This window comes from Rhopalosiphum padi, chromosome 2 (assembly GCF_020882245.1).
Source record: "Rhopalosiphum padi isolate XX-2018 chromosome 2, ASM2088224v1, whole genome shotgun sequence".
NCBI classification, from domain to species: Eukaryota; Metazoa; Arthropoda; class Insecta; order Hemiptera; family Aphididae; genus Rhopalosiphum; species Rhopalosiphum padi.
The window spans coordinates 20,976,823-20,989,473 of NC_083598.1; the positions used below are offsets into that span (position 1 = coordinate 20,976,823).

At 25.5% G+C, this 12,651-nt stretch overlaps 1 protein-coding gene across 2 annotated transcripts in view; it reads left to right on the forward strand.

The window, feature by feature from the left end:
* LOC132923316 (uncharacterized) overlaps window positions 1-6,481 on the forward strand; it is a 26,526-nt gene extending 20,045 nt beyond the window's left edge. For both annotated transcript variants that reach the window (XM_060987226.1, XM_060987225.1), the window contains exons 3-4: window positions 4,693-5,121; window positions 5,276-6,481. In XM_060987226.1, the coding sequence (XP_060843209.1) occupies window positions 4,693-5,121; window positions 5,276-5,404 (558 nt within the window). In that variant the 3' untranslated portion in view covers window positions 5,405-6,481. The remainder of the gene's footprint in view (window positions 1-4,692; window positions 5,122-5,275) is intronic.
* Window positions 6,482-12,651: the final 6,170 nt, after the last annotated feature.

Genomic DNA, 12,651 nt, shown 5'->3' on the forward strand with positions numbered 1-12,651 from the left:
ATATTTATATAAATACAAAAAAAATGTATTCAAAATTTTTATTTATATAAGTATATAATTTGTGAGTAGTTTAAGTACCTACTATATTTTTAATTGAACTTACCTACACATTTTCAATTTCATACAAATACTTGTAACATAATACATTTGGCTATGTGTCCTTTTGGCAATCTCCCAGTGGTCTCCCTGTCTACTAACTTTTACATAAAATGTGTTTATTTTTAAACATCGAAGACAGCTTTCGAAATGCCACAACTTCTAAAAAAATATTCTAAAATATACACAATAAGAAAACTTTAGTATTAAATGTTACATCTGTATAAACTTTACTTTATTATTAAATATATTAAATATATTTACTAAAATACTAAATAACTTTTGAAAATTAAAATACTATAATAAGTATCTTAGCTAATGTAAATCTTAGATTTGTGTATTATATCCCATAATATATTAATATTTAATATTAGTTTAATATTTGCAATTTTCTAACGCTTGTATATTTGGTTAAAAAGTCTTTTATATCTAAAGAAAAAGAAGTGATAATTGTTTTAGTATAACAATCATTAACCAATACATATAATATATTGAATTATATTACGGTAAATTTTATGTACATAAGAAAAAAAATTATTTTTATTTCGATAGCTTATATTTAATTTAACAATAGACATTATGTAGTCGGCTGACGCTGAGATTGTTACATAGGCTATCAATACTGCTTGCGTACCTTTTTTATACAATAGAAATAACACGTGCTTGTCATTGTACGTGTTTTTGAGGCCATCTGGTTGCAAGCTGTAAATAACCGGAAACGGATGAAGTCTTTACATCCCTTTTAGTTCGCGCATGAATACAAATCTCATATGAAATCTAGTTATTTTTGTTCAAAACTGCCACATGCGTATACCTACGTCCTGTAAACTATTATTTTGTTTTTCAGGAAAAGCAACTAGCAAGACATTAATAAATACACACGTTGTTTATAAAGGACTTACTATACACATCGTGTGAAATATGCATTTAGTATTAGTAGATTTTTTTATTAAATATCTGTGTGACTATATTATTAAATATAACACAATAATACTAAATACAACTAAAGAAATATTTAAGTTCAGATTTTGGAACTTGAAAACTTTAAATTGTCCCCACGAAACTTTTGAAGTCTCTACAGTCCTACACATTAATATTTAAATTTTCGTTCCGTTTAGTAGGTATTAAAAATAAGTATATTTATTTATACGTTTTAAAACATAATATATAGTAATATAGTATTTTTGTTTTATAATTTATGTAAAATCAGAATTCTTGACATTTATTTTTAACCATAAGTATTTCAGATTCTGAGTTGAGCGATTTGTAGTTTATAATTTCATATTTCATAATGTTTCTTTTATGTGTGTTTTCGTGTAAAGAACAAATATATAAATTTGAAATGTGAAGGTGGTTTTTGGATGTTTAGTTAGTAATTTGTGGTTAAGAGTAAAAAGCTCAGTCATTTTCAAAATTTTTGGGAAAAAAAGAAAGCACGGAACTTCAAAAATAATATTTGTAGCGTTTTATTTTTATCAAATATTTATTTTAGCATTTTAAAAATATTTTGGTTATTTTTGCTATCTATTTAACATTTTATTTTTCGTGTAAAATTCTTTAAATTTAAGTATTGAATACAAGGCTTATCATAAGTTATTAGTACTTAGCTGGTAAAATAGGTATTAATTACTTACTCTCAATTTTTTTTTTAAGCGTTTCAAGTTAAAATTTTTACAAAATTCATTAAAATAATAAAACTTAGCAAATTATTTTGTAATTAAAATTTATGAAATTTTCAATAATCATATCTAAGGTTCAAAAATGCAGTACAGGGGTCTTGATTCTTAATATATTGGGTTTACTGGAGTTTTAAAAAAAATAACTTCGTATATTTTTTATTGATTCACGTGTAAAATAACAATTTCTCCTCAATTAATTGATTTTTGTTGTAACTAAAGTATTTGAAAAATATTAATTATAAGATTTTGAAACATTTCGCTTTTATTGAAATTATAATATTCTATAAAAATTATGTTAATATTAATTAACTAAACTATTTTATCATATTTTTTCCTATAAATGTTGATAAAAATAATTATGTTCAATAAATAAGTTTTAAAATTTAAAAGATTATTCTGAATATGTTTTTTAAAGACATTTCAAGCGACATTTTAACGAAATAGGATATTAAACGAAAAACAACAACTTTACTTATTTTGTTTTACCTTATTCAAAAATATTTGTAAAATAAAAAATTATTCGTAGGGAATTGAAACGTTTCACTTTTATGTATATTATTATTTCCTATATACAATGACATTTTTAGCGTTCAATAATAACTCAAAGTTGTTTTACAGATTTTTAAACGATTTTAGTTATAATATATATAAATTCTTTTTTTTCATTTAAGATACTGCATTTTATAATATTTACTATTTGAAAAATTGTCATTCCATTAAATTCTGATTGCAAAAGAACCTAACTTTTTTGGAGGAGTAAAAACTAAAAATGATTCCATCGTCAACTTTTAAAATATTTATTTTTTGTAGAGACTTGAATTATTCAATAAATATTTTACGAGTATTTATCTAGGCATTATAATTTTTATAATTATAAAAATATATCGTCTTTTATTTTTCGATTTAATTATGATAAAATTTTTGTCTGCAGACAATTCACATGTGAATAAAAATATTGAAAATCTGATGAAAGGATCCTAAAGTTACATTGGTATACCTGTTTTTATTTACACTACAAAATTGGGTATTAAAATGTCTTAAGTTACTTTAAACATAGTTTTATGTTTAATGTTAATTAAAAAAATAATATCTGTAGAAAATTGAGTATTTTATATTAAAAATTAGTATTTAGTATATACAATGAAATTTTCACAATACTTAGATTAATTTATTTAATTATTATTTTTATCACGAATTTCCTTTTCAGTGTTCCAATCACCAAAGTATATTGACTTAAAACATATTAATAACTGTAATCAGGGTCGGCCTGGCCAGGGCCGAAGGGCCGGGATTCCTGCCTGAGCCCCTGTGTTACCCCAAAATACAGTATAAAATTATTATTGGGCTCCAGAAAATAATTCCTGCCTGGGCCCTCAGGTACCCAGGCCGACCCTGACTGTAATCATAGTAATTTTAATAATGAATATGTTTTATTAGGTATACGATTTGTTTTTAGCAAAAATTAGTTTAACTTGACAACTTATCTTATTCCTTAAAACATAATAGTCTAATACTCGGTATCATTTTTCGTCGTATTATGCAATGATTTCTCAATCACAAATATATAGGAAATTACATTATCCTATAATAATAGGCTAATATAATATAGGTCTAATGTAGGCTATATTCCAAGAAGGTGAAATTTGTCTTTTATAATATAACAAGCACGTATTCAGGACATATGAGTGCGCACAGGGGCATCAGGGCGTGCAGCTCTTGCTGCCCCTGGACGGTTTGAATATATTTGTAAGGACCTAACAGGTCCAAGTTGGGCCGCCGGTATAATACTGAATAAAAAATAAGTCGGTTATCCAAAAAGTGTAGTATTGAATTATTAAGCTAATCTTTTCTGTGTTTAAACTTTAAATAGGTTATGCGTTACAAAAAAACATAGTGATAATAGTCTACCGGGAGGGTGGGGGGTAAAATATTAACAATACATGAATTAAAAGTACATTATACATTTTATTGTTAATTTGTTTCTACTTTAAAAATTGTTGGGGGTTTAAACCCTTAACCCCCCCCCTTATTACGGGCTTGCTTTACAGTATATTTTTTGTTGCCTGATGTGGGAGATAAATATAATTTATATGAATAAACATAAATTGCGGCGTTTTCGACCAATATGTGACTAATGAGTAGGTAATGAATATTGTATATAATTGCCACATGACGTAAAACAAGTCTGTAACAAAACAATACAACAAGACTTTTCCAGTTTCCTACTAGTTGCTATTTTTAGAATATTTACGTATTATTGATAAATGATAAGAGATTTCATTTTTCCATAGACTTATAATATATGCATTTTTCGCACAATATTTTATCAATTGGACATTTATTTCATTATTCATTGTTTATTTACCTTGACAGTGATAGATGCGTGGTAGTGTGGTACACTACGCACACTTCTTGTAGGTACTTAAACTTGAATTTTTTTTTTTTTTAATGTTGAACATCACTATACCGAGTATTAAATTTTGAATTGAATAAAACCTTCACTTAGATAATCTATTGAAATTGCTATAAAAATCTTTACAACCATTCCGATCCTTCTTTTTATTGATTGTATAATCTCAATTGGCTTAATTTTACTATTATTTTTATAAAATGTAAGACCTTTACCGGCTACCAATCTCCGGTTTTTCTACACTCTACTCAAATTGTATTTCCTTAAATTTTTCTTTAACCCCCATTCTACACACCCCTCCAAAAATGTTATCAGTTTATCATAAAGCTCTTACTCATTACTTATGCAATTATGTGCTTACCTCATGTCATTTCTTTTTTATTTCACAATCATAAATAATAATACATACAGATTATTATAGGTACTAATAAATATAATTTTAAAAATTTTTTTTTCATTAAGAAATTATTTGGTACCTATTTAAGTTTTTTCAATTATGTGTTTTAGGTAAAATTGTGGCAAGAATCATTGGCAAGCACTGATGTATCTGAAATGGATACAGATCAAGATGTAGGATTTCCATCACCACATTCATATTCTGTATCATCTAATGATTTATCGTTGAGTTCATTAGAAATTGCACCAGTGATGAATAATAAATATCCCAATAAACATGAATGTCGTAGTGATTCATCTGGTTGTGGTATGTCTTCAACCAGAGTATCTAAAGAAAATACATTAGTTAGCGGTATTAATATATTAATTGATAACAATGAACTTTGCTCTCCCTGTGAAATGGTAAAACTACATTCTTCTACACCTATAAAACATATTGGGCATAATTTATATTCAACTAAAAACAAAAACACAGCTGGATCAAATAAACAAAACGATGAATCACAAAAGCGCCGTTCATCAAAAAAATACAGAAAAACGGTAACTATATTATGACTTAATTTATTATAAGTAAAGTATTGATTATTGGTAATAATTTTATGTTTATGTTTGAACTGTATATATAATATAAATAAGTTAATTTTTTTTTGTATTAACAAAATATTAGGTAATATTTATAACAATTTGATTATAGAAATCTAAAATTGAAGAAAGCCAATGCCCAAATGAAGTCGATGAATTTATGTGTCAATTTAAACATTGTATTGGCGTCATAAATGGTGTAGTCACAAAAATGGAAGAAAGCTTTATGTCACAAAGATAAATTTTTTTTATTTAAAATTTGTTGTGCCTATTTTTGTACTCCAGTGTTATATAATAATGAATTTAGTTTAAAGGTTTATTAAAGGTTATCATTTATACCTATTTATAACTATTTTTATATTGAAGGGTTTCTTATATTATTATAAAAATTGTTTTGTTATGATTTTTGTTTAAATGTTTGTTTTTTTTTTTTACATATTGTCATTAAAATAAAATAAAATAATTTAATATTTTATTATATTGTTAGGTATATAACCAAAACTTATATTAGACTGTTAGGCTAGTTATCTTCTCTTAATACAAATTTAATATAATATTACATTAAAAAACTGTATTCCATGAATTACTTTACTATATCTATTTATTTTAAAACATATTGAAGTTCAAAAACTATAATTAAATGTCTTAAATTCTAGACAACCCCCCGTGATAAATTATGCATATATATATACAAATAAAATTTCCCCAGAAAGTACATCACCTTATCATCCATATTATCATGACTTATTAATTGTAGTTCTTATTGAACTTATATGATATATTAATATAAATTATTATAATAATAATGTAACAATTATATAACTTTATATGCAAGCTTTTGCCAATTAATACATTTAAATTTAAATTATTAGTGTATGAAAACATTTTTCTAAAAATGCAAGTAATTATTTTGTAAACTAAGGGTAGAGAAACTTTTCGTATTTTGTAACTTATGTTATTAAGTACCTATAATTTAATTCATATATGTATGTATTTATATTGTTTTTTAATTTAAGTTCTACATCTTTAACAAAATATTAACTCTGTTAATCTAATTATTCTTGTGTTTACTATTTAATTCTTTTTTTTTTTTATTAAGTGTTAAACCTTATGTTTATTTTTTATATGTTAAGATTTTGTTTATTTTTTCATAACACAATTATTTGCTAATTCATGTTTAATTATGCAAGCAGACATTTTTGACTAATTGAAATAATTGTAACTTTAAGTGCCATATTAGTATCTGTCTATAGGTGTGTTTGATTGTTAACGACAAGACTGATTCTACATAAATAAAACACTAATTTATTATTTACAATTTCTATTTATGATTTGTTATATGTTCAAGACAATATATTGATTATCTTGTTTGAACACATGCTCAGCATACAAAAAAAATTGCTGTTATTTAAGCCGTATTCATAATTCATAGCTCACCAATCATCCCATTAATTATAACTTATAATTTATAAGTTTATATAAACAGTGACAAATTTAAGGTGGGCACAATATATATCCAAGTTAGGAAAGGAGTCAAAATACTATTAAGTAATGTATAAGTAGTAAAACAATTATATTATTATTATCTCTAGCATCAAACTCTTATTATTTCATACTTCATTTTATTTTCATTTACTTTATTTTACTTGATTACTATTTAACAATTTAATTTCTGTGTTTAAGGATGGACTCCTCTTATAGGCCAAGGCCCTAGGACTCACCAAGTTAAATGCCTAACACATACACAATATACAATACCAGATACCTATTAAATAATTTTTAAAATACTTTATACAATTTGTATGTTATAATCTTGTGAATTCAAATAGGTATTAAATATGAGTTATTAGATGTTGCAGCCTGCAGGTTATGGTGGTTTAGTACATGCCACATGGTATAAACATTAAATCTAAAATTATTGACCCAGTTGGCTCGCCACTAAAGCCCTGAAAGATTAAATTGTACCTAATCAATAAATATAGTGACTTCAAATTTTAATAACTCATATTTCAATGATTGATTTAATGTTATAAATTCATATTTTTTTTATTAAAACGTCTATGAACAAAAAAATTGTGGGCTGAGTAAATTATTTATGTGATTAGATGTGTTATTTCCATAGACATGATAACTAGTATATTCTTTATATTTTTAGACATTTATATAACTATTTTATATAAATTGTACACAAGGCTGTAGCCAGCAAAATATATTTTTTGGGGGTAAATATATATATATATATTTTAATATGTTATATTATGTAATAAAATATGGAATCTTATTTCAAGAAAAAATTTCAGGGGTGGGGTCTAAACTCTCTCCCTGGCTACGGCCGTGATTGTACAGATGTATATACTGAGTAGTGATCCATTTAACATATAACATTCATTATTTTATTTCATAAAATATTAATATTTTTCTTACATAATTTTGTTAAAAAACAAAATTTTCCTTTTTTAACATCGTTTATTTACTTTTTTAATGACAAGACCATATGCATTTTTAATTTCTTATTTCAAATGAAATACTTTTAAGTTTATCAGTGAATGGAAATTGAATTCTAGATCTTGTGAGAAGTACTTATTTAAAGTTTTAAAGAGCAGAATGGAGTTGTACATGCAGAGGTAATCTATAAAATATTTGCCTTCTACTACACTTGTTTGTATTTAATTAATAAACTAGGTATATAGCGCTACCATAGGCGCAATTTGAGTTTTAAATTTGGGGGGGGGGCTATTATAATTTGCATGTATATACTGTGTGTATGCTCCCTGAGATATATAAAGGTGGAAGGAGATATATACAAACCATTTTAGGGAGATTTATTTTGAGAGGGCTTAGCCCCCCCAAGCCTCCTGAAATTGGACTTATGGTACCTACTTTTCCAAAATTTGATTTGTATGGATTGAAGTATTCTGCTTTTAAATACAAAATGTATGAAAAAAATAAAAAATGCATGTTGTCATTCAAAAGAATAAAATACTTAAAAAATAATAACAATATAATTTATTAACAAAGATGTTTTGTAACAACTTAAAATTATGTAAAATAAATATATTCAAAAACACTAGTTTTCTGAAGAAAAAAAACTGCTTTTTAATAGAGTGCAATAAAATATTTATTTATTTTTTTTTTTATTAATTAAAATTTCCTTGATAAAGTTATCTAAACTTATATTGTAACAGAATTCTTTGTAAGTAATTAAAATTATTAAAAACAATGTTGGTTTTAAATTTTTTTTTTACAATAATTAGATACACATAGAATAAAAAATATTATACCTAACTAGTAACTGTAGAAAACAATCATTCAAATCATTGTCAATTGAACATAAATAATATTAATTAAATAAATAATTATAAATAATTATTAAATTACTAAATTAGTATTTACTGCTGGCTGTGCTGCAGATTCTATATATGCAGTACTAACTTTGGACTCTGGTACCTACCTATGTCCATAACCTCTGGATTTTATAATTTCATCTTTGTTTATTAATATTGAATGATGTATTGTTGGCTAATCAAAGATCTAAGTTTAAAGCTTTGACTTAACAGTTACTTATGTGCTCGGAAGTATAAGAATTTAATACTGTGCACTATACATTTAAAAAAAAAGTTTGAAATGTCTTATTCACGACTCATAAATGATTTAAATATACGAGTAAATTTTACCATTTGGCTATTAGTCTCCAATATTGAAAAAATATCTAAGAGCCCGTTACAATAACCTGATGACCAACACTAACAAAGTGACAATTGACATCATCAATCACAAATCACAATCATACTTTAATATAGGTACCTAGTAAGAATCGCGGGCGAAAAGTTGGAAACTTTTTGTCCGGATTCAGTTTTTAGAGTCTGATAAAAAGTCCGAGCTCCGAGCACATTTTTAGTGCTAGACAAAAAGTCCGAAAATACAAATTATCTTATACAATTAATATTTATTTTAAATATTTAAAAATGTTTATACACATACACAATACACAAAATATTATATTGTTATATTTTCGTATAACCATTGATTATAAATACTAGTATATACTAGTTATATAGGTAAATACAATCAATGGTATAACTACTACTATAGACTATAGTCTATAACTAACAAAAATATAACGGATTTCCAGTATAGTTAGGTATCTGGCGTATCTATAGTAATAGCAAATTTATTTATTTTTTATTATATAAACTATTTTTTTTTAGTTTTAGTTGACGTGTTTATAAATAAAATAAAATTCATTGATTGTTGAAATATATTTAGTTATAAATAAATTTTGATATCGTTGTTTCTAAGATATCGTGTGATTCTATGTTAATATTTTCAAATACATTTATCTACGTACCTATTAAAATTAATTAAAATTATATAGTTATAAATAAAAATAAGAAAATAGAAAAAAAAAATATAATAATATAAATTATAATGTGTATAATGCAAATATTTTTAAATTTTTAAAATAAATATTAATAATATAAAATATTTTATACTTTCGGACTTTTTGTCTGACACTAAAAATATGCTTTGAAGTTTTTTCTGACTATAAAAACTGAATCCGGACATTTTGTCCAACTATTTTTAAAACGGACTTTTAGACCGATTACCACCTAGTAGCTAGGTTGTAAACGGTAGTAGGTATATTAACATCATATATAATAAGTATAAAGTATAATCTTTCATAATATAGTACAACATTTCTGCATTTCTATAAAATATTTGTTGATGTTATAATTTACGATATCTCACGTACCTACTATTTTTATAGGCCTAATATAACCATAATAATATCTAAAATCGTAGCTAACAAATTAACAAATATATGATTCGTCAGTTCGTAATACAAACGGAATTCGTTTATGTAAATGTATTACATTTAAATTTACAGTGACTATATATAATACTATTACTATACTGCAAGGTGATGCATTTCCGCATTTCATATCATTCATATACCTACAGCATCTACTTTTATTATTTATAGGCGATTGTTAGCGAGTAGCGACTAGTCACTAGTGCAATAAAAAATTAATTTTTGGGTACTACTATTTATTATATATATATTGGTATATTTTATTATACAATAATATTTGCATTTTTTTTCAATACCTACCATATTTTGTTAGAAATATGTCCAAGGTATATGAATTTATTATGCATCATCTTCGTCTGGCATTATTTATTAAATTAAAAAAAATACCAATTCGGTAGGTATTATTATTTATACTGCAGTTGATAATAATTAATATGAAATAATTTTCAATTATACCTACTTAAATTATTATATTAAGATATTTAATGGTTTTATTTATTTCGTTATAGGTCTATACCTAGATGGCTAGAATACTGTCTCACGTGGGCTGCTTACATAAGCAACGAACTAGATACTAGTTTTCAACAATCGTCAAAGACAGCTTCGCCCCCTCTTTTCGTCCAAACATTGAAACATGTCATTATGTCACTCTACATAATAAAATTCTTATCTCAGTTCTACAAGCTAAGTACTCCTCAAACTCACCTGGTCTTACGGAATTCAACTCTGGGTTCAGCCAAAGACTCAAATTTAAACAGAATCCAAATATTTCAATCCAAATGCCTCCGGCAGATAACTAAAGCTTCTTTTTATGTTTTGAATGATAATCTCTACAGAGACCTCCTTATTACGACAGTCAAAAACTTTGCTAAAACTAGAAAATTATTGAAACCCCCTCATCCTCCAAAAACTCTCTTCCTAAACAATTCCAAGTAACCCATGGCCGACTTCTAAAACGTTTCTAGTGTCTAGTCGACTAACCACTACTACCCACGCCATGAAGTACTATTATTAAATAGTTTCTTCAATCCAGCCAACCAAGCCCTTTTATCTAATTTCCATCTATTGTACTCATTGTAAAATTTTTTTTACAGATTTTACAAACAAAAATAAACATGATAAAAAATAAATTTATTTCGTTTGTATATTATTAACCACGGTAATTAATCAAAAAGTCTAGAAGGCAAAATAGTCCGTTTTAAAAAAAATTGGGTACATCTATTTACTGTCGGACAAATAGTTCAAAAATGAAAATTAGGTGTTCAATTTACGAAAATATAATTCAAATTCAAAACTTGTATCTTCACATTTTTCAAATTATAATTGTATATGAGTATAGGACATAGGTATAACTGTGTAAGAAGTAATAATTAAATAAAATATTCTATAAGAAAATTAAATTCATATCGATTATTATTATTTTTTTATTATTTTAAATTTAAATGTTGTGAATTGATTGTATTGGATAAGTAGTTTATATTTTCGGACTTTATGTTCGATAACATAAAAATAAGTCCTGGTTGTTATAAAATTGAACTTTTTGTCCCTAGATTTTTCGTCCAAGATTTAGTAACCACTTGCCAAGCGGTCAAGAAATATGATAATTGAATAAAGAAATATAGGTCCCTATACTAAATAGATGTATATCCCCAGTAGTTGGCAAGCATGACAAATACTTATGAATACTCATGCATTACCCAGCTAGAGGTCGAAGAGTTGTTCTAATATATTACTACTGTGTCTCCTATTTAGATGTATAAATACATATGTTTGTGTAATATATATATATATATACACTATATATCATATATTTATATCGAAAGAATGTAACTAGAATTCTATTTATCACCAGCCACCAACAAGTTAACGATCAAGAAGTGAATGTCACTCTGTCGAGCTAAAAAAAATTCAAATCCTAAACCGCTGGTATAGGTATTTAGTGTCAAATATGCCGCCTGCATAAGAATGTTCCTTATACAAACTGTCTGATGTTAAATGGGAAATAGCCAATGCCTAATGAAGAATTAGATACCAGTGAAAAATAAATTTATTCTTTCGATGAACTGTAGAATATTCTAACTACTAACCACTAACTAGGACTTTTAACCGATATGAGTTCCTCTTAAAAGTTTAAATAACTGGTGAAAGCTACTCGATTATCAAAGATACGTAGATTTTTTAGAATTTTTTTATTTTTAATGTAAAATAATATTTACAATTTGTACGTCATTTTAAATAAGCAAATTGTTGGAAGCACAATATATATAAATACATAAACACTTAAACAGGAGTTATAGTGAGTTATTGTTAGTTATAGTAAGTTATGGTTCTATCCAATGATAGAACCTAATTAGTTACCTTTTGGCTCAATCATTGAAATTAATGACAGTTAAGATTTTAAAATAGATTATACACTTGTGCTCTAGCCCTTAAGTATAATCATTGATTATAGAATAAACTATTCTATTCTATAATCAATGGTATAATCTACTAATCTAGTACTAAAAAAACGGACAGATTTCTTTAAAGTTTGTACATTTGGTGGCCTATCCACGGCACCGTGTGATCGTTGTTGAATGTTTGAAAAGCAAAATAAATTTTTGCTTATCTTTTACTGATAACAATATTTTCACAGATTATATAGGTACCTATCATATTATATTTTTTAGAATATT